The 24,141-nt window shown below is 44.2% G+C and overlaps 1 protein-coding gene across 2 annotated transcripts in view; it reads right to left on the bottom strand.

The window, feature by feature from the left end:
- The window catches only part of lmx1bb (LIM homeobox transcription factor 1, beta b), a 46,902-nt gene that overhangs the window by 5,800 nt on the left and 16,961 nt on the right, over nucleotides 1–24,141 (bottom strand). For both annotated transcript variants that reach the window (XM_079578765.1, XM_079578766.1), the window contains 2 exons: nucleotides 2,137–2,369; nucleotides 158–333 (listed from right to left, as the gene is read on the bottom strand). In XM_079578765.1, the coding sequence (XP_079434891.1) occupies nucleotides 158–333; nucleotides 2,137–2,369 (409 nt within the window). The remainder of the gene's footprint in view (nucleotides 1–157; nucleotides 334–2,136; nucleotides 2,370–24,141) is intronic.

Below are 24,141 nucleotides of genomic sequence, written 5' to 3'. Positions count from 1 at the left end.
TTATTAATACTTAACGAGCACACCTTAATATAAAGCGTTACCTAATTCTTTATGATTTACATATATTCACATGACATCTCTGAAGTGTGTCAACTAAGTAAGACAAATAAAAAGATACAAATAAAATTCAAAAGATGATGTTCTTTTTTGATCATACCTTTCGGCAGGGTTTGGAGGACACTTCAAAAGAAGCCTTGAAGGCGCGCCTCTGCTGGGTGGTCAGGATGGTACGCGGCCTTTTGGGCCTCCGCGGATCTTTCCCATCATCCCCTTTGCCCTGACCTCCGATGCCCTTCTCCGGTTTGATGTCCAACTCCTCATCGTCACTTTTCTCTGCACATTAAAAGAAGACACTTGTTCAATGACAAATCTGTTTTTTTCCCCCTCTTCTTTCCCTTCTTCACACACACGGGGCATAATCAAAGGAAACACATGTGTTTTTGATACTTTGTTATCAATTTATTACAATAGGAGATGGCCGCACGAACGATTAGCCCCACAGAAGTAAAATATGCACATTTGTCACCGGCTGGACACGGCGTCATTCGTAATTTATGAACCCCAGCTTTGTCCGATTTACACTAAATCAATCTCTGATAAGAGAGCTACATCAAGTGCAACATGAAAGGACGGCACAGGCCCATTGGAGACACTGCCTTCATACTTAAGATTTAAAGGCAAGACTAATCTATGGTTAGGTACATTTTAATAGCTTATGAAAGGAGAAAAGGCTTATGCAGATATAAAAAAGAGAATAGTAAAATGTTTATTTGATACTGTAATTGTAAAATTTGTTTCATTTTGCTGTAATTTGTAGTCAAATATATATTTTTATTGCTGGCCATGTTGTCTATTGGCAATATTTCATTTGTTTCACTCTTTATTTCAGTGTTTCCTCTCCGCGGTCAACACACACTGCTTTTCTGTGTCAGATGAGTTGCAAAGGGTTACATTTAGTGTGATTCTGGATTTCCATCCAAGCACAAATGATGTTCTTGTGGCTAGATTTGCCTATTAGGATTCTGTAACATCTTTCAGAGACCACAAAAGAGAAATAAATAAAATAAATGAACTAAACAAACAACTAAACTAGACTAATTGTTTCTTACAGCGCACATTACTTGTGGGCTTTTCTGGATACAAGTGTAACCAAATGAGAAACAGCAGGATCAAATTACTGCTGGCTAAGAAAGAGTCACACATGACACCACGATGTCGCCTATCATCTGGTTTTGATATGCCTTCTTCTCTAGTGAAGAACCGACAGGCCCAATTCAGAAAGGTTATGACACCGGTGAACACCGAACTGTCGCAAGTGGGGACAGCACGTTTGCTTTGTCTTCTTGATAAGGTTATCTTCTGTCTTCTGAGTGACGCTAAGACCTCCAATAGATGAGGACACAACCAAGGGGGGAGGAAGAAGCCGAGCAAATATTCCCACAAGTTGACAAAAGTTGACACAGGCACAGATGTATTTGACAAATTCCCTTGCTTTTGTGCACGTTTAAATGTGAGCCAGATGGTAGTGAACGGTGGGGCTTGGCGAGGTGCCTTGTGCTGTGCAGTGTGTGCGGAGAGGGCTATAGGGCGAGGGAACACTAGAGCTGATAAGACCAGAGCGCATGCAGGCCCCAAATCCCGCTGTCACTCAGCATCATGTGCTGATTTAATTCTTTCCAGCACAAGACTCGGCCCACGCATGGACGGCCATCAATACAAGGTGGCTTGTTCAGTTTTGTTTCCACTTCCTACTGTACTCATAAACCAACGCTCCATGCACTATGCGGGTATTTTTGTGTACTTGCCTCACATTGATTTTGTAAAGGATGGAGTAAAAGAAAGCCAACAGCAGCACAAGTTTATAAAAACATATGGTCATTTTCCCGACTTATGTTTACAAATGACACGCTAATACAGCATTGGCATATTATCCGTATTCATCCAGCACCGACTGAACCCTGTGGTATTTAAACCTGTGCCCTGCTTTGACACCCCCGGGTTAGGTCCATCATGGCGGACTTCTCTGTTGGCTGCGAGTGCTCCGGGACGGCGTGTCCAGAATACAACAGGGGGGCGCCATGTGAGGGTCGCACCCCGGTGTGCGGTTCTCGTGGAGGTGCTACAGCGGGCGCTCACCTGAGTCTGAGTCATCGGGGCTGACGCTGCTGAGGAGCTCCTTCTCCCTCTCGTAGTCGATCTTACAGAGCAGCTGGCCCTCCTTCAACACAAACTCATCGCCCTTCCTCAGCTGCCGGTCGCACACGCAGCAGCAGAAGCAGTTCAGGTGGTACACACACTCCAGCGCGCGCATCACGAACTCCGTGGGCGCGATCTTCTCCATGCACCCGCTGCACTTGGTCGCAAACAACCTACAGAAGAGAGAGAAGAAACAGAAGCCAAAGGGGTCATTTACAAAGCGTAATTGTATACATGGTAGATAAATATATATATATATTTCTTGATCAGCTTGAACTTGTGGCACCTGTCTTCAAATGGACATCAAATGACCACTCAATTATACAATATTAATTTCATTCATATTAGCAGCAATGAGAGAATGCGTACTATGGTGGGACTTTTGCTTTAACCTCTTACCTCCCACCATAACCAAGCACATTTTCTCCAGTTCGGCTTTACCCAAATCTATCTAATCTACGTTCATGTCACGTTTTTTAAAGTGTTTTTGTCGTGTTTTCATCTCTTTTTTGTCGTGTCTTCGTCGTGTTTTTGTCTCGTTATTGTCACGTTTTTGCCGTGCTTTTGTAGTTATTTTGTCATGTTTTCAGCGTTTTTTATTGTGTTTTTGTCAATATTTTTGTTGCGTTTTCATCCTAGTTTTCAAGAAGCTTTTAGATTTGGATAAATCTGAACAGAAGAAAATGCTCAGTTCAGGCGGGGGTTAAGAGATTTACAACATTTCTCGTATAGCTCCTCCGAAATTGGCACAGCAGAGATTTCCCCTCTCTGCTATTAAGTTAATGGCGCATTAACTAATGAGCGGCACGGTGGCACAGCGGTTAGCACTCGTGCTTCACAGCAAGGAGGTCCCGGACAGGGCCTTTCTGTGTGGAGTTTACATGTTCTCACCGTGTCCTCCGGTTACTCCGGTTTCCCCTTCCACTAAAAACATGTACAATAGGCCAGGATGAATGAGAGTGTGTTTGAGATTGCGACAGGTGGAAATTAGCCCAAGGCTTGTTTACATGCATGAGCCCCATGTATGTTCGTTTACATGCACTGTCATGATCAAATAAATAAATTATAACATTGGGTTTGTTCAGTTCTAACCCAGCAACTATGGGCTTAGGGCAGGATATACCCTCAGAAAAGGCCAAAACAGATAAATACAGCATATATAAATACTCCCTTTCACATAAAATGTAGAGTTTAATGGCTATAAATGAAGAAATACATTTTGTTTCATGTGAAACATAAAAAACTGCACCATGGGGGAGAATAGATGTGATGCTGCTGGTGTAAACAGCGAATCAAATTTCACAATAAGCATCTCTTATGTTGAAGACAGCAGTGGGGCGGTGCTGTGGGCAGCCGAGGCTGGCGTCTCACTGGCAGCAGCTCCTCTGCTCAAATGTGTTGGGTGGGCCCTGGCTCGTGCCTCTCCCGGTGAGCTCAGTCATGGGTGCCCACTCAACCCCCCCACCTCCATCACATTCAACAGGACCCCACTGCACACTACCCACCACCCTCGCTCTCCCATCCTCCCACATCACTCTTTATCTATGCATCCGATGATATCAGAGCCGATGATGCATTGCCGACTACCAGGCTGCCCTCTGGTCGCTTCGTATCTCATCTCGGCGCCCGATATTACTCCTCTAACACATGCCCCCCCCCCACAACGCCATTTCCTCCCCAACACCTCCATCTTCTTTTATACGCTTTCGGGGGGAAGATGTTTGCATTGTTTTATTGGCGACAGAGAGGCATTTAATTGTGTTGTTCGGAAGACGCCACATTAAGTGCAGCAAGAAAGGCAGGGGGAGTGCGGTTTGGATCTTGTCCGGCCGTAAAGCCCAGGATTTATTAGTGGACTCTTTTGTTTGCCCTGGTGTGTAAGACAGCTGGCAGCCGCCTATCTATTTGTGGTGAACATCTATTTCATTGTCGAGCGGAGCAATTGACATGGACTGCGGCAGGACTTCGGCACAGGGATGAGCGATAGTGATGAATATAACAAGTAAATATGAGAGAGATGGAGACCAAAGGATGCTTTTTGTTATGCTAATGCCGTTATAGGTGCTGATAGAGTAAGTGATAGGGGGTGAGCAGCTGTATGCACATTGGACGGCACATTGTGTGGTTGTCATCTGTACAGCGCTGTGAATTAATAGCCCAACCAATGATCAACAAAGTGAAATATTAGGGAACGTTAATTACACCACAGCGTTTCAATGGGGTTTTCGAAATCAATAGGTAATTTTCAAACCGCAAGAGGATCTCCGATATCAGACGTCAAATAGGAGATATCACGTTTGGCTCTGGTATAGTTAATAAAAGCCTTTAATCTTCCGTTTATTGCAACAGGTTAAGGAGATTATTATGAAACAAAGGAAAAACCTCAAGGATAATCCCAAACTTTGGCAGTAATCTGTAAATATGGATCCGTCCTCCAAACAAACTGCGTGTTGGTCACTTTAAACAAAAACAACAGAAAATCCTACAGACACTCGGAGACAAATGATCGACTTGATGCACCAGCGCTGCTTCTACTGTTATCCTATTTAGAAGGATCATCTTATTACATGCAGGGATCAGTGCAAAGAGGTGATGAATCTGTCAAGACAAGTTTGCAGCTCCGGTTCGAAAGTTTAACTAATGATCGCCGGCTTAGGCTCCTTGAAAAAAAAAAAGGGTGGCGGAAATGACTTGTTAGCTCGATTTTGATACGTCCATGGCCCCGACAACATCCCGCTAAAACCTCCCTGTCTAGATGAAAACATTCTCATTCAAGCCCCTCTTTCCTTTCGCCTTTCTTCGCACTGAGGCTAATCTTGTAAGCCATTATTTTTCTATTTCCCCTCTCTGTCACTTTGCATTATTTTTGCTGCTGTAATTCCTATTGGTCTCTTCTGGAATCTTCCTGTCCTGCCTTTGTGCAGGGACCCTAATCCGGACTTTCGGCCTGTGTTCAGTCGCCGGTCTCCATTCTCAGCGGGGCTCAGATGGAATAGCCATGCGTGACGCCTCTTCTATGGCAACCGCACCTCCACAGGAAGGCCACGGCGACTTTTCGGATGGGCAGAGAGGGCTTTTGAGAAGCTGGCAGCAGAAGTAAATCCTTCTCCGGGGAACAAGGAGAATTAGCAGGGAGCAGTGGACTAGGGATTTAACCCTACCCCTGCGCTTTGAAAAGGCCTCAGCCGGTCCCACTCCCGCGGCTAGCCACAATCAAACAGGGGAGGAGCGGGGAGGCGGCAGCAGGGACGGAGAACACAAACTCCCTGAATGACACAAGCAGTGGATTGTGGAGGAGCCTAATCCCACTTTAATACCTTTCCAAGTTCAGCTGCTAAAGAATGCTCTCTAAAACAACACCGCTGTGTGAGCAGTGGAGGCTGACCGGAGGGAGGCTTGCCATTCAACCTCTCGACATTACCTGATTAGTGGTTAGAGGGGCAGAGGAGTGGGCCACAGAGCAAGTAGGGGGAAACGTAAAGGATTGGTCTAAATACATTTTTCCGGTTACTCAGGCTCCTTTCCTGTTCAAGACTTTAATTCAGGTTTTTTGTCTCTTTTTTGGTTTAATACAGGTTTAAAGATATGCTGGTACCGGTATATAGTATTTTACACACAAAGCCACTCTCTGTCGCTTTTTCCAATTTGTGCATTTTCTCCAGCGATGGCCACAAGAGACAACAGCAGGTTCAGTTTCTTTGCTCCAACGTCAGTCAATAACATTGCGTCTGTATAAAAAGAAATACCTGCAGGGACATTAACCGGGTCTTTAAAATAGTTACGGCGACCGTAAACCGTGTCCTGTTTCTACTTGATCCCTCTGACCCATCCCGCGTCCCACCGAAATCCACTTTGCTCGGACTCGCGGGTGCCTTGGTAACATGACTCCCACTGTCGCAGAGCTAGCACAACACAGAATAGACCACCGGGCGCTAAAAAAAAGCCACATCCCTGTGCACTTTCATTCTCTCTCTCTCTCTTGGATTGCAGCCCTCCCACACCTGAGCGCACGGATGCTCGCGGGGACCCTACTGTGCGGATCAATGGCTGCATCCACCTCACAAGAACGGTCAATATTGACACTGGCCTCCCACAACTACGCAGAAATGAGGTAGAAAGAGTCGGTGTCAGCGAATTCTCTAATAGGAATCCACGTTGCAAGGCTGATTTCTGCTGATCTGCACTCCCATTCATGTAAAATAGATGAAAAGCTAAGGAGCAAGAACTGCAGAAATGTGATTGTCGAAGGTAGTCTGGGGTCTAATGTGTGTTCCTGACGCAACATTCTCAATTTCCCAGGTTTGGGACAGGCACAAATGGCACACTGAATCTTTGGTAAAATAGCATTTGTTTTTGTAATGATCATCTTCTAACCCCTGTTCACATGGTTGTATAAACATGACTTTTTATCATCCCGAGGCAGTGAGGAAGAATAAAAGTTTAGCGAGTTTGGCCTCTCAGGCACCCATATTTGCCTTCTCCGTGCACCTTTAAGATCTATACACGCTCACTTTGAATAGATTAGAGGCAGCTTAAAGTGTGACAACATCTTAAGTTCGCACCACATGTTGTCAATGATTCCTCGTCTCCAGTCATTACGTCTAATGCTCCTGCCGCAGTGATAAGCATCAGGAGGACTGGGCTGGGATAAAAGAAGAGCAAGGGAAGGGGGGGTGGGGAGGGGCAAATATGGAGATGCTTATGGCGGGTGATTATTGTGCTACATTTAGTAACACATGCATCTGTCTCACCTACTCCCCCCTTCGCTGTTGTACACTTGGAGAAATACCATCACAATTTGGGGAAGAATAGACGAGGCTATTATGTCACGGCATCTCTTCAAAGACAGAAGGATGGGGGGGATTATCCAAGCAGCAGCTGAAAACAATTACTTTTTGAAGATGGGCCGTGGTGTTCGGTGCAGGGAAAAACCTGTGTCCGTGCCAATCATCAGAGGTGAAGGCGTGAGGTCGCACAAAAGGGCCTCCTCTGGACAAAGGCCCCGAGAAGCAACTGGTCAAGCGCACCGGGCTAATACTTCCTGCTTTGCACACACGGCTGGCTATTCTCTGCTGTGCACTGGCGGATGCGTATGTCGGTGTCTTTGTGGGGAATTCTTAAGACACTGGATTACGCACGCATTTGTAAAACGTGATGTAATTCCAAGATCAGATGACAAAACATGCACGCCATTTGGCAACACTTGAAATCCTCATATTTTCTTCCAAGTTCTGAAGAGTCCAGTATAAAACATTTCCAGGATGGTTCTACTGTGTTCATAGTGTGTCCATCGCATTGTGATAGAAAGAGATACACAGTGACAACACAGATGGCTTTATATAATAAAGATCATAATAAAGAAGCTAAGCAAGGAAAGGTAACTAGCCCCATACAGAAAAAAGCGTTCTTCCCTCATGGACTCCCCAATGTGCCTCTTGCCCATGCGTTCAGGTGGGATGTCGTCCTGTTACTCGTCTGGAGACACAACAAACAGAGCTGTCTGACTTGAGCAGAGGAGGCTGTGGTCTGCCAGCAGCCACTTCTCAGCAGACACGCCTCATCAGCTCCTAACAACGGAATCAAGGGCTTTAACCAAAGACCAAACACATTTGATGCCCAGATGTTTCTCACTGAGCACCTTCCTTTTTTTTTTTCTCAACTTTATCTGAACATGATTAAAATTACTTTGTTATGTTAGCCTGCATTCGCTCCGATAGTGGTCACGAGGACGTGATATTGTCCACACCATGGCAGGCTAAAAATAACTTGTGTGTAGGATCACTATACTCACAAACATACAGTGAGACACAACAGTGGACCAGTGGATTACCCGTGTCTGTAATATCTTTTTTCCTCTTCCGGACTCGTTTGTGACTGATCGCTCTATTGGAGAATCATCGCCACATAACAGTACTTTTAGTTAAGTTCATTTTTTTCTTTCCACCTTTGATAATAATCCTGTCTGCGTAAGATGTGCTCAGCGGCCAACCTTGTTTTATAGTATCAGCGTTTCTCTTTGGAGCATAGATTCATGGAGAGTAATGAAGCCAAATAAAAAGTGCCATCCTTCCTGTCCCAAGGGCCAGCTCCAGTCAGCCCTAAAAGCTGCTTAATCACCACGCCGCGCTTACTGCATTAGCATAATAATGGCCTTTAAATTGAGGCTCTTTGTTTTTTAATTAAACTCCCAGCAGGTAAAAGTAAAACACATTAACGGGAGATGTGTACGCTGCTAATGGCCCAAAGGTGCCTTCTTCATCACTCTGGCCACAGGGTTTTTTCTTTCCCGGCCCATGCTACGGCGGCGCTACAGTAGCTCGCAGGGGACACACAAGACAACGTGATAGCACTTGGCACAGTGCAAACGCACGCACCTGCTCTGCATTTCATATGTGAGACAGTTAGTAAATTCGAAAGCATAGTGAATGAGAGTCCCATAAGTCTACTGTAGTATTGTCCACTTCAGTTTTGGTGGTGGCGTAAGCGCTTATGTGTGCAGGAATGCAAAAGAGCAGACTTATTGTGAAACTACACACAAAATCAGGCAGGGTAGACTTCAGCTGAGGCCCTCATCCCATCATGCAATGGGGACGATATGTTGCCTAGGACTAAAGCTTGGTTTGCACCTTGTATCTTCTATACCAGGGGTGTCGAGGTCATTTTGGGTCGTGGGCCGAAATTCAGCCCCCACGGCGGATCGCAGACCGCACTATTGTAAAGGACTGTGGCCTAATAAATAACAACAGCTTACACTTACGCTTTACCATCTTGTGTCACACGTTTCTCAAGTGCTACATAAAGTTATTAGTCATTCACTCCACACTAGCCACAGCCGCCCTGGGGCAGACAGACCATTTACCACATGGCTATAATGTGCTGTTTATATCCAGATCTCTTATTATGTCAGTGCCCTCTGCGGGGCACATGCAGAGTTCTTTCCTTTTTTAAATTTAAGCTGCCCCATAGCGGCTGGAGTGAGCATTCTGGCTATTTCTTTAAAAATTCATAACTCCGGACAAAAATGGGCTAGACTTTCTTTTTTTCTTTTTTTTTGACATACTTCGAAATTCACGCTTTACAAAGAGCCATATTAAATCTTGTGTTTGACACATGTGTTCTATACTATAATGGTACATATTGTATTGCAACTAATTAAGTCACTGATTGAATTTAAAATGCAATACTTGAATATAAATTTCTCTGATTCACCCCGCTTTTAAAATACGGATTGTCACACGCACATATCAATGAAAGAAACTGCAGATTACTGGAAGCAAGCGACAAGCCCTGCACTGAATTTCCATCTTTTAAGTGTATCTATAATTGAATGAATTGTGGAAAAACCGCGTGCTTCTCTATAGAAATAATCCTCCTGATGCACCACACAGGTAGAACAAAGCTGCAGGGGTAAAAAAGGACAGTGCAGAGGAGGCTAAGTACACATCCAAATACAAGAGTAAGCAGACAGGCACACAGGATGCTGTTTGGACAGCTGCTGCTCCTGCCTATGGAAGATGGCGGCAACATTGCATTTAAGCCTAGTTGGAGAGCAGTAAACAAACAATGTGATTATAGAGGAGAGAAATGTTATGTTTTTTTTGTCTTCTACCAATATACTGCTTTAAGTGTGAGTGTATTATTAGGTTCAGATAGATGTCCGACCTTTTATTTTTATGATGTACCACAATGGTCTGATCATACATGCAGAGTTTAGGCCTGTGGTAAATTCCAATTCACGATAAGGAGAGTGTTTAAATACAACCTTTTCAATTAACAACATTGGGATAAATCGTGGGGAACGAATACTTCCTGGACCTAAAGTCGACGCTGATACAGTTTTGCTCTGTTTTATCTCGGTGAAATAAATACGTCAACGTGACACATAGCCGCTCTAAAACCGCAGCGACCGCAGCACCTCTAACAGTCACCACGAGCACCTGCGAAAAGCATCACATTAATAATGAGTACGTTTTAAATATCGCCACAGCGGCCTCTGTTTGTTCGCTCTGAGCACAGTGGCACTGGCGGCGGTCGATGAGCGGCTTCACAGGCGTCGAAGAGCGGGAGAGTGATGGCTACAATAAGTCTAATGGCTATCACATGTTGCACAACCGCCTACGCCATTACCGCAATGATTTTCGTACTTATTGTTTTAATGAGAAGGATGTGTGTGCAAGTCCTTCTCCACGATGCTTGTATGACTTCTTAATCAATGTTCAATCTGAAGGATGTTTCGTCTTCAGCATGAGAAAACGAGTGGACTCTTCTCACACGCAGCAGCAGTGAAACGGTTAAAAGACAACATTCATTTTTTTTTATAATTACTGTTGACCCCGAGGTTCTGGGTGTAAGAAATAAAACAAACAGTAATATGAGGTGTTCAAAAGCGCAAGTCTGCAAATATGCAAAGAGCAGGGTCTGGAGCAGAGCATCGCCCGCCTTCTTTTTCGAGGCCCTAATCTGAGGCCTACACAATATTAAGACGGCTTTGGAGCCACTTGTGACCCAGCTGTGCACTAATGAAAAATTCCTCAGCTCTGTGCAGGGGCCAGCCGAGCTTGACCCCTCCGCCCTCCACCAAACCACGGCCATCTTGAGGAGTTTACCCAGCCTCACAGATTCTGGATTAATCGGTAGAAGAAGAAAAAAGTAAGAAGAAAGAGAGACAATTCCCTCCTCCCCACTCCCGCTCCTCCTGTCTTTAGTATATTGGTCTCTGGTAAAAGTGTTTGCTCTTGTCTTAATGGGCACAGATCATCTGCAGATCATTGTGACGGAGGCTGCTCAGATGAAGGGGCTGGTGTTTACTTAACAAAGATTCAGTCTAAGCCCGAGATGAGTTTGGATGAGAGAATGTGAGGCGACCAGGAATTAGACGGTGTTTCACGAGATACGAATTGGATCTTTGTGTGATCTCACAGCCCCTGATCCGCTGTCTACTATGCCCACTGTGGTCGACTAAAGGCTGCAACTATAGATTTAAATGATGAAATATGGATTCAGTTCAGTGTCCAAGACCAGGAGCATTAACATTTGAGAAAATATCAAAACGCAAACTGCTAATATAAGAAAAGTAATGGTCTTGAATGTTGCTATAAATAAAATTGTCTTAGTAAACACTTTCAATACTATACTTTCAATATATGACGTTTCATCCATTTAAACAATAAGCTGTGTATTTTTATGTCAAGACAAAAGCCTAAGAAAATAAATAATCGAGACCAAAACAAGGCAAAAATGGTATAAACTTAACATCTTAACCCCGACCTGAACCAAGCACATAAACTCCAGTTTGGCTTTACCCAAATTTCAAAGTGTCTTGAAAAAAGTGTCAAAATAGCGACAAAAACGAGGGTGAAAATGCTACAAAGACAAATCAAAAAGTGACCATGAAAAGCCACAAAAGAGCAACAAAAAAGTGGCAAAAACACAATAATGTTGGTCTTAGCTTTCAAATGAGGTGTGACACTGTGACACATAGGCTGTGAGCTCCAGTCCAGAAGATTTTTGTTGCGTCTGTCTCTATTTTGACACTTATTTGAAGAAGCTTTTGGATTTGGGTAGAGCCGAACTATAGCACATTTTAAAGTTACCGTGTACTATTATTTTTGGCTGTGTTAGCAAAAGGTGTGTAAAACTCTGTCAGGTGGAAGATCTCAGTCATTTTTGCGATATATTGTAGCTTCTCGCGATATTGTCACACCTAACATAGCGATTAATGACAGTTCTGTCTATATCTGTCCATCTATGATTGCAGCCCTAATATATACATGTTTCATATTCATTTATTTGTGGAGGTCTAAGCTAGACGCCTTAGAACCAGGATAGGTTGCTGTTTGCACGGGATAATGTACTTCCAAAGTATTTGCAACTTATTTGTAGTATTTGCAAAGATTCGCCAACTGTCAGCGCTCCAAGTTGCGATTACTATTCAAAGCGGCAAATCTTGTGACTCGGTGGGTGAGGAGAACCCCGAAGCAGCGACAGACAGCGTGAAGTTTTGAGCGAGTACTTTAAAAACGATAATACATTTCACGCAATTACAGTCACGTCGTTGTCAAGCTTCTCAATTTACGCTCGATCAATGAATCCATCCATCTTCAATTGCACATTTATTTTTTTCTCTGACTGTCATATCGCTTTCAAAAAAAAAAAAAAAAAAAAAGGTAATTTCAAGAAAAAGAAAAATGATCTGCAACCCACTCATCTGCTAATGTCTAAAGCATATTTGTAGCAGCGCTGCACGAGACACTAAAACTCAGGAAATTGAAGAAAGGGAGTGGAATGAGAGGGATGCTGGAGATAGAATAAATGTGCATCCTAATAAGTGGCATTCTCATGGAAAAACCTGGACAAAATTACAGATACACACACACACACACACACACACGCACACGCACACACAAAGAAGTTAAAACAGACGTAGTAGACGTGAGATTAGATGAAGTGGGGCGTTTGTTTGATTGACTGTGGCGGATTAAAACCAATTAAGCCAAATCGATATCGAGCATCGGTCCCTGGGCAAACCTCTGCATTAAAGTCCTCATCAGACTGAACAATAATAATAATAATTCATTTCTCCGGGGCCATCTGAAGCATCAATGCTCTCAAAGTGTCATCCTCTAAAAAAGATGAGTCCACGGCTGTGATATTCAGATGGGAATACTAGAGATTAGGCAGCTAACAGGGAGAGGGAAGGGGGGGGTATAGTCAAAATGAGAAACGGAGAATGCCAATGAAAAACAAACACCATTATTGAAAGACAGGATGCTTTAAGAGCTAGAGGCCAGGGATTAACACCCAGATTAGCATTCACACAATATATTTGAAATTCTCATCAACAGGGGCCATTTCAAAGCGCCAAATCCCGAGATTAGCAGGCGTTATGCTAAAAAGCTGTGATGTTTTGTTGTGTGTGAGTGTGTGTGTTGCGGATACACTAGCCAAAACAGATCTGTCTACCGCGAGCGATAGAAAGAGAGAGAGAGAGGGGCTCGGCTCGGGCGTGCAGGGGATGTATGGCTGTAACCAATGGCAACGGGGCTGGTAGTTAGGAGCCAGAGAAGTGCAGGAATGTGTCAGACAGACAGAGGGGCGCACACACACCGCAGAGCAAACCAAGAACCTGCTGCGTTCACTAAAGAGCCCAGATACGCGCCACTGAGACCACCAGCATTTACCAGCCGGCTGTGGGCCAAGGGGAAACGGCGTTCGGACGGATTGTTATCGTTTGTACACAGTCGCATAGACCTGAAACTTTGAGCTAATATTCAAAACCATATGTGGATTTACAAACAACAATAATTAAAAAAAAGTCTTTGTTGTGTGTCTACAGTACAGTGTGACGCATTACTGTTTGTTTTGATAATTTCGCTAAGCAACCGACTTTAATCTGCATGACAAATCATAAAGTCATTAGTTCTTGTTTATGAGCCCGGTTTATGTTCACTATGTAAATTCCAGAGAGCTTCTTAGGAACAATAAATGAATTGTCTTCCCGCATCTTGCTGTGACCTGCCACGCGTGTGTCACTGTTTGTGCGCCGGATCTTGAAAGGGAAATTCTGTCTTCATCACAAGCCGCTAATGTTACTGTGAAACTATTTTGTTCTTCAAGTACTCAAGCATGCTCTTATAGCCGGAGGAGGTCTGACAGAGCCGCTGTCTGATGCCCTTGTAGCTCCTCTGTTCTTTTTCCCACACAAACAGGCGGTGAGTATTTCTCTGTCATGTGCTTGGCGGAGTGTAGAATCTCAGGTCTCCAGCTGGAAGAGAACTGGTTTGACTAAATTCTCCTTTTCCCCAAGAGCAGCCCTGGGGTAGAATGGCAGAGCATGGCACGGCACGTCTGGTTTCTCTACATCAACTGACTTCGCACACAGCCCTGCGGCATTCACTCCTCTGCGCGGTCACCTGGCCTTCAGTGACACTATTATGACCTTATAAGCAACTGCGAGCTTCGTTTTGGCACAGCAAATAGACACGCATGCGGTGACTCATACATATAAAGCTGGTTTAAGTAGCCTGATATCAATTCTCCAGAGAGGGTGATAGCGGCAGCTGTAGTTATGCATATTTGGCCCTGAACAAGCACAATAGCACCGGTGCCTCCGCCGTTCATTGTACAAATGATGCGGCCGATATGGATCCCTATTTGTCTTTAGATGTGATGACAATGTCTCCCGCTGCAATGACACCCACGGTCAGCCCTCTCAGCAAGGAAAAAAGGCTTGCATTCATTGGGCAATTTTACACTCTCTTTAGGGCCACGAGTGTCTTTGTGTTGTAAGGAGCAGCCCATTCTCCATGGCTGTCTGAAAAAGCAGCTGTTTCTATACTGCTGTGGCAGCACTTTATGCAGCCAATGATAAATGAAGGGGAAGCGGCTGAGGCGAGGTGCAGCTGAAGCGCATAGACTGAGACAATGGCAGGGGCGGGGCAAACGTTACAGCGCTGCTCTCTATCTCTCTGAGCAGGTTAGACTCCTGCAGCTTTAGCATAGCTGCAGGTTATGTGTAGGAGCAGGGGCTAACACACTGACACATCCCACCAGCCTGGCGCACACCCAAGGGAAACTGAGAGAGCGGGGGTCCATCCACCAGGACCTGTCGTGCCTGTCCTCAGGGCAGTCCTCTTCCTCTCCACATCACTCTGATGACAGAGCCCCGGGCCTCATCACTGCTCTACTCCTACCCAGGTGCCTGTCACAGGGGTGTCTGCTGTGCCACTGGTGCACCCGTCCCAATAAAGCCCCCCTGTCGTGCCCCTCCTCATGGCCTCAGGCTCTGCCTTTCATTTTGAAGTGTCGGGCTAGCACCGCTCTGCTCCAGCCTGGGCCTCGGCCGGCAGCCTGCTTCATTGTTCTGCCTTAGAGAAAGACTATTATTTCAACTCAATTTACTGTGAGTAAACACTGACTGATAAGGCCCCCTGTCCTATCCCTCCCTCTCTGACCGTGGGCTGTAATATACACTGCCAACAAATCACCGCTCTCAGCCCATTGCCATCACGCCTTTAGACTGGAGCTCCCTAATTCACTTTCCAACACAGATCAGGGACAGGCCTCATGTGTTGCAGAATATGGCTCCAGCACCAAGGGGCAGGGAGAGGGCTTGTGGCCCTATGGTCTACTGCTGTAAATTTTGTAAAAGTGCTGTTTTGCATTTTCACCATGCTGTTTACTCTTTGAGTCTAAGCTAATGACCCAATAATAAATATCCATAAAAGACATCTTAGCTTCATTACAAATGCACACGATCACACATTGCGCTAACATTAAAGAGAATATGGACTCCAAGATCAAAGAGTCATGAGCAGGGACGGACCAGCTGAATTTGAATATTAAAGGCAGCTTTTTGTTTGCTTCACAAAAGACAGAGTGTGACTCACAGCTGCAGAATGAGACCAAATGAACAGGAATTGCAACCAATGGTGCCGTCTGTACATGTGTGACGTTCTATGCTAATAATAATAACAGATCCTGATTTAGCCTTTAACACCTTTATGTGTGAAACCGGTTTGCTGTTTCATTGTTCTCCCCGAATAAAAGCCCTTGATTCCACTTGTGTGTGAGAAGCTGTAGAATACGTCTTAATTATACCAAATTATCAGCCAGCTTTAAATAGCAGTCGTTTGCACTGTCTCGGCCCTGTGCTGCTAATACAATTATTCTGAGCCTACTTTATCTTGGGCAGAAAGAGGCTGACACAGTAGCACCGGCTAATGTGATAATAGCTTAGCATATCGTGCCTTGATTCAGGGATTTTAAAGGTAACAGCTTATGACAAGGTAATAATGCCTCATGCAAAAGGCTGGCTGTAAATTGGTTAGTTAGGGCATGATGGATGAGATGGAGCCTAACCTTATTTCCAATAGAGCTCCTTGATTTCTGGAGCTGACGATAATGAATTTGATCTAATTAGACCATCCGTCATCTAATTAAAAGTGCGAAAAATCTGACCCCGAGTGTAGCCTTAAAAGACATGGCGAAGCGCGCATCTAAACAAAGACTCCATGTTAACTATTGGAAATAAAGAAATGCCTCATTACTAAGACATCCCATTAACCATGATTCATTTTTGGCCTTTCATAAAACAAGGGGCTGCAAACTTAATCAATTAAAATCATGATTACTATATGCAACAAACTATCTGAGCCATTAGGAGGAGAGTTGGAGGAGACGTAGCCCGGGATTTCGCTGTAATGGCCCAATTAAAGTAGTGATTCATCATCAGATTATTAACGGATGTGGAGAGCGCCCCCTGCAGGATTGGTAATGGGCTGGTGGGACGATGGGTGAAGACCTGCTCCGTATACGCTGCTCAGGGTAATCTCTTTAAAGGCCGGGGAGATACAGCCCACAACCACTACTACCAGCCCCTGAAGGCACCACAGGGATGCTCCTCTGCCTGCTGTATCCGAGCACTTGACAACACTCATTATAGGTCTAACTTTTCCTCACTTCACCTCGGAGGGCTGAACAAAAGAACCGTGACGGCCCCCGGTGTTACATTTGTCATCCTGAGACTAACTGGACACGTTTGATGAAGCCCAGAAGCGAAATTACGCAAGGTTTGCTATATCTGGAAACGATGGGACGCTTTAAGAGTTGAGATTCATCATATTTGGTGAGAATCGTAAGACATTTTTTTGCTTTTGCTGACTCTATGTGTAGTTCTGCCAGGTAAAATCTCCCAGATTAGCTATCATTACTCACAATACTTAACATTATTGACACTCCACTGTGGTAACGGAACCAGCAACAATACAGTGCAATGCAATAGGTGCTTAGGTGGCCAACACAGTGCAGATCCAATTACCTGTAATACACACTTCAGTTTATCTCACTCCCAGTCATTATCTAAATTGCCGACATATTATTAGGCTACCTTCTTTAGTTGCTGTTTCTCTTTGTCTTCTAATAGGGCCCAAAGGGAGTGTTGTTTTGAACGTAGCCCTCCGCAGGCGCAAAAGAAAGGGGCTTCATAACCATTTTCCAAAACAGAGGCGCACACAAGACCTCGCCATTATGCCGCGGCCACAAACGTATCTGTCATGACGCGGTGAGTGGTAGAATCAAGAGATTAATTATGTGATTGTAGGAACAGGGCCTGGGCCTTCAGTCGGAGTGGTCCCTCATTACATTACCTGGGCCTCCCGAGAAGGCCAATTGACTTCAGAGGCGAGGTCCCTCCACTGTGTGAACTATACCTAAAGCAAACACTATGCTGATGTAGTATTGCGACTGTATATGGGCCCATACCACTGGACGACGCAGGGAGATGCACTGTATCTACTGTTTTATTTGGGCCTTAGAAAACATAGGTACAGTTAAAGGACTGCATCTCTTGTTTTCACACGATGTGATTAAAGAATAAGTAATTTGATCAATTAGTAATAAGAAACAAGGCATGTACAATTGGGGCTGCTCGATTATAGAGAAAATATATATGAAATCCCCATTATTTGTTGCCTTTTAAACAAATCTTTATCTTATTTATTAATCAAAAAACTGTGCAAAAGATTTTCTTTGGACGATTAAAAAAGTCTACATTAAGTTAAATATGCTCATGTTTCTAAACTAATCCTCTGCTGAGAGATCTCTGTCACACCTGCCCCTTGATGGCCAACCCTCACACCTGCCCAAGCAAGCCGAGCCGCGTGGCCTGATGACATCATCAGACAGCGCTGTTTGTTTATGTCGGACCAAAGCATTTGCGAGTAGCATGTGAAATGCGAACAGAACAGAAACAGTCATCCCAGTGCCGTGAAAAAATTCCAGGAGGAACTTTCTGTGCTTTGGCTGGACAAGCAGGAGGGCATCCTTAATAATTGTTTTTTCACGATTATGCTATTTTTGTAATCATTTAGTGTAATAATCGAAATCGTAATTGAATTTTGATTTATTGCACAGCCCTACGTACAATTTACTCACTTTTCTTTTTTTCTAAACGGACACGTCACAATAAAAAAAAAAGAAGAAAATAACTTTTTTAAATAGGACATTTAAGCAAATTTGCTATACTTGCTATTACTGAAAGAATATATTGCGGAGTCAGTATAAAAGAGCATGTTGTAGTATATCAATCATATTTCTATAATCAGATGTACCAACATAAACCTATAAAACACTGAATCAAATCTCCCAATGGCTGAGGAAAATTCTTATGCCTTATAATGATAACAATATGCACAATAAGGATATAGAACATTTCACATCAATTGTCGAAATATTTGAATCTTAAGAATAAACAAGATTTCTGAAACCAGGGTATCAGTAATTTGCTGTCTTTTCAAACCAGCTAAGCTTTAGGATGGTCTTGACCTTTATCAGAATAGTATGATAACTAAATGGTAAAATGGGAAAGTTACGAGTACAGATACGATTATGTTTACAGGCTCTGGGCATGGTAAAGACACTGCAATGAACTACTCTTGCATTCTTAGCCCTGGAATGGAAATCGGTATGAAGCACTGAGCTATATATTGCAATCGAAAGTGAGTTTGAAATGTTGATACCATGACGACACAAGTGAGCGTTATAGCAATACAGAGGGTGAAGAATTTCTCTCCCAGCATTCCTCACAAGATCTCACCAGTGATACCGTCGCCACAGACAGCTTTTGAGCCCTTTCCATTAAATTCACCACAGGTACAAACTCTTGGACTTATATCGTGTCTTTTCTTTGCAACCACTATATTTTGGTGTACCGCTCTGGCAGTTGTTTAATGAGCACTTTCGATTGATTCCAGCCCGGAGACCGCCACATTTCCACGCCGGGACAGCTGAAGGCCAATAGCAGCGGGCATCATTCAAATCGAGTCCATGCAAGTGAGACGTACTCCTGACACCGGCCGCTCCTCCGAGAGCCATACATGCGATTGCAGAATGGGGCCCGAAATGTCTCATCCATAGGGAGGTCCTGGCAAGTAATAATGCACTAGAAGACAGCAAGATTCAATAGAAAGACAGCTAGACAGGCAGGGATCAAGTCCAATCCTGCTCCCATCATCTGCTCCATGTTCACAGGTCAGCTCCAGCTAATCTAATTCTTGGGCATTTCCCGTAGAAAGAGGGGAGGAGAAAAAAAAGGCAAGTGCCACTCAAGTGAAGTGGCAGGGAAGAGACAGGAGAAGAAGTGGTGCGGGTGGGGTGGTGGAGGGCCTGAATAATTATGAATCACAGAGCTTAACCTTCTGGGGAGTTAATTTGAAGAGCATTGGGAATAGGGGAGAGGGACTCTTTATTTCCCTGGGGTGCCCCTAATGCCATTGTGTGGGAATGGAGAGATCAGGACGGAGCGGGCCAATATCGTGTCTGTTAGCGGGCCATATGACGAGCTGACCCCGGGGCTGAGAGCACAATCACACCTGCCGTCATCAGGGCTAATTTGTTAAACATATCAATAATGCGCTGGTGGTGCCGCGGCTGCTGGCCTTTTCTGCCATTGATTCAGACACTGTGCTGAGTGACAATGGCCCCCCCGACTGGATTAAAGCAACCGGATCGGGAGAGAAGTGCTGGAGATTATTGTGATACTGTAGTATGCAGAAGTATTCTCATAAGATGATTTTTTTTAATGTGTTATTATGACAAAATGTGTCTTTTTTAGGGGGCGGGGCAGGTGCTTTAAGAAGGCTTCTAATTGGTTGCGGACATAGCCAGTGATATCTAAAGATGCAGCAGTGTTTAAAAAGTACAATTAAAAAAAACATATGTGCAACCAGTGGCAAACAGTAGTGGCACATTTTGGTTGGTTGCCATGATCAGTTGTCAAAGAGTTGTTTTATAAGCTAACACGTGATAGACTGTGGTTGGCAAAAATGCCCTGTTGTTTTAGTGGCAGGAGTCTATAGCGGCACAAACATCTGGATCCAGTTTGCTGGGAGCGGACTGTCCTAACTTTGCCAAAGGGGAATCTTAACCCTTCGGTTCCTATACTCCCACGGCCATATCTCTAATTGTCATCCCTCATATTTAGTCAAAGGTGCATGGATGAATCACAAACTATTACACAAAATGACACTTCCTGCTTGGAGAGAAATCCTCCCAGTGCTCGCCCTCTCTCATCTCAGCTGATAAGAGGCATAAATCTAACACAGTCAGATGGAAGAAGCACAGCTGCACAGTGAACATATCAGAGACACGCCGGGACCACAAGGACTGGGCTGAGGGTCCAGAACCACAAAAGAGGAGAGAGAAAGGAGAGGGGAGGGGAGGGGAGGGAGAGGGTGAAAGTCAGACGTGATGTGACGACAAAGCTCAATTAGAGAAGGAGGCTGCTGCGAGACACAAAGAAAGACATCTGACTGAACAAAATGCAATGGTTATAGCAAATCCAATTTAAAATTAACATGTTTTTGAAAACTATCTACGTACAGCAAGACAAGAGATAGGACACTTGAGGAACATTTGTGCATGATGAAAACAAAGCCAGACTGAATCGAGTCATTTCTGTATTTCAAAGTGAATCTCCAGAATAAGGTGAGTATGAGCTCTGCTCCACCACACAGCAGCCTCTCCTCACAGCGACCAGTTTACTCACGACTCGGAATCAGACGCGGATATTTGAATGTTGCACTAGGATGAAGCCGTCTCTGATTTCAGCACTAATTGTACAGTCCACTTAAGGAGCTGACAGCCTGCTGAATGAGGAGGCTGCAGGCCTCCGCAGCTCCACACTCATCCATCACAGCCTAACCGATTGCATCCCTCTGAAGGCTCAACACGCTAACACCATTAGCTCTACTGCTGGGCATCTAACTAGCACATCACTCACATCGCTACATGCTAACAGCATTACGGCTAATGCTGCCCCTCTAACCAACACATTCGTCATCGTGCTGAAATCCTAGGGCTCCACACAAACACGTGAAGCGAGGTGGCTCTCTAAGCCAATCACACCTTACTTTTGTCTGCTGCTGATAAACGCCTCATCTGTCTCTGAAGAGGCCCAGTGCCATTGAAGAAAGTTGTTTTGTTTTTCTTGCTCTGCCCACAACAGATCTATGTGGTTAGGTTTGTAAAGCTCTGTGAAGGGAGCTATTCAGATGTAATTATGATTTCATATTTCACAAAGACAGTGCACCACATGGATAATTTTTAATTAGAACCAGAATCAGTAAAAAGAATGGGGCATGGAGACAATAAAATGAGGAATGCATTCATCCATGGGATGATTCTCAAGCTTTATTTAAGATCTGTGCCAATGTGCTAACAGCATTAATGAAGTTATAAAGAATTATGAGGGGAAATCAAATTTGCCTCGCCACTTGAGCGCCACTAAAATGCCAAACAATAAACTACCAGATTGCAAATTAGATCAGTAAAAATATCAAACACATTGCGGTGCAGGAAAATCCATAATTGCATTTAGTGGCTGGCCTCTCCTGGGGGAAGAGACACTAAAGATCATCAGCAGGCTACACAGGAGTCGCTATTGACAGAGCGGTAAAAATCGACAGGCTAACTAAATAAACACTCCAGGCTCCATTAAATATTCAACGGCTGAGATTTGACAGTCGAGCATGCCTCTCTCTCCCCATGCCTCTCTCTCCCCATCGGCAGCACTGGTTTTCTCTGCAGCACATTCTCCTCCTGTACCACCCCCCACCCCCTCTCTCCTCTACCCGCTACTCCTGACAGCAATAAATGATGTGGTGCCTGAGGGTGCTGCTCCAGTGGGAGACCTGGGAGGACAGAGCAGCAGAGCAAAAGAAATAAAGGCGAGACAGCTTATGACCAATGGCCATTAACCAAGAGCTGAGACAGAGCACAGTGACATCCTCTGAAGCCCCCCACACTTCTGGTGGCACAGTCATATAAAATTCAAAAATCAGGACGACAGTTATAGGTGTAGTTCTTAGGATTCGCGGGACATCAGAACAGAAACTTCATCATCATTACAGTGTTTATCACATCTGTCTGAGAGAATGTTGTCACCTACAGGCAGGTGGAAACCTCCACTCAGAGCAGAGACTTCTGGAGCTTTTGACAGGATCACAGGCTTCATCTGTTGTGCTGAGGCGAGCGGGGTTATGCAAATGAGAGATGACAGTGTTATTGTGTGTGGAATATCAATGGAGTAATTACTGTTCCATGTCGGGCTATTGGCCCGCTGCTGCCGCGCCCAGCCAGCGCTTCATTTCTCTCTCCTCTCGGGGGAGAGATGAGCAGAGCTCTGGAGAGCAGAGCTAATAATGGCAGCTCAGATACAGGTTGGGCTTAGACAAGCCCCGGGGTCCACAGCACAGACTGCTAAACGTTGCAGGGGTCTCAGGAGGGCCCCACAGCAAAGATGAAATGATTAAAAAACCAGCCAACCTGACTGACAAGCTGACCAGCACCTCTCAGTGTGCACAGGGTCAAAGCTCCACTCTCACTTCTGTCATAACAGCGGCTGACCTGTGTGGATGATAAGAACATTTTCTGCTTTCTCAAAAAGAACCAAACTGGAACATTCTCAGAGCAAAGATAGAACTGAAATGTAAGTAAAAACCAAAATGGTCCTGAAGCCATAATATTCTGGTTTGCCCTCTTTTTACACTTGGCGCTCATCCAAAGAGCATACTCCTATGGCATGTCAGTGTCATCACATTTAAAGCTCAAATTTGTTGGAGCATTCAACAAAGTGCTGTTCTTTAAGCACCAAAGCTGCAACTGCCTGTTACATGTCAACTTTATCATCCTTTACAAGTGAGTGATTGTCTAATAAATAAAAGGGCTGAGAGGCCATAAGTTCACCTGATGGGAGACGCACAGAGAAATTTCGAGAAAAAAAAAAAAAAAAGAAAGAAAAAAGCACGGCTTGTCCAGGCCCTGGAGCTGTGAATTAACATACCAAACAGCAGGAATGCTTCTCCCACACACCTTCTCTTAGCAGCCGACTAATCACTTTCCTTTTCTGTGCAAAAGCTATAATTTCTTCATTTGTTGTGGCTAATATTATTTCAGTTGGAATTACACCTGCTAAAAATACAACTCATATTATGGGATCTGTAAAAAAAAAATAAAAAAATAAAAAAAAATCCTATAATAATGCTAAAAGTGTTATCTGAAACCTAACAATAAAACCATGTGGAGAATATATGGGACAGTAACTGAAATGATCAAATGAAATACAAAGTCATCAAACACGTAAGGAGAGGAGGAAGGTTTCCAGGTCACGTGCGCACTTGGCCAGACACCTCATAGATCTTATCTACCCTTCATCTGAATCAGTCATAACTCCACTTAACACCTCAGCCCCAGCTATGCGGGACAGGAAGTCCGGGCCAGGACAGTACCACTCCCACATACTATAAACTAGACGACAGAGACCACTTAACTTATCTCATTCAACAACATATTTACATGAGATTAGACACAAGGTCGCAGGTCTGATTTCTTGATCGAGTGAGCCTTTCAGTGAATTTCTTTTGCATTAGAGTGGGCTTTCTCTGGATGTGTTGGTTACCCCCATAAACCAGAAACATGCACCAAAACTGACCCAATATCAGACGCTGCAATGCGGTTGCCCACTGCTCCTGACGGATGAGTGAATGAAGTGCACCTTTAAGTGATAGTCTGTAAGTTTGCAAAGTGAGGAGAGATCAGGGGAAATTTGAAAATAAACAATCAAATTCCTCCCCTCTTTAACCAGAAAGCTCCTCCTGATTGGACCTGACAAGCTGGTTCACAGGAAAAGCTCGTTTCATTGGTCAACACGGGAGGATACTAGACTCTGATTTGTTGAGATTCGGGGAGGAGGGACTTTATACTTACTTAGTCGAAATGCAAGACCAGGTTTTTGTACATTTCATATAATACATTTAGACTTCCAGACTATCACTTTAAGACATCTTTATATCTATATTCAAGTAAATGTTTTTTTTTATTGTGCAGCACTACTATCATATTCTTTTGTTTTGTTTCTAGCCCGTTAATCATAGCAGTAAAAAACCACAG

Source organism: Gobius niger, assembly GCF_951799975.1.
Source record: "Gobius niger genome assembly, chromosome: 1".
Lineage (NCBI taxonomy): Eukaryota > Metazoa > Chordata > Actinopteri > Gobiiformes > Gobiidae > Gobius > Gobius niger.
The sequence above is the reverse complement of the archived record's forward strand: the minus strand, read 5'-3'. Positions and strand labels throughout refer to the sequence as shown.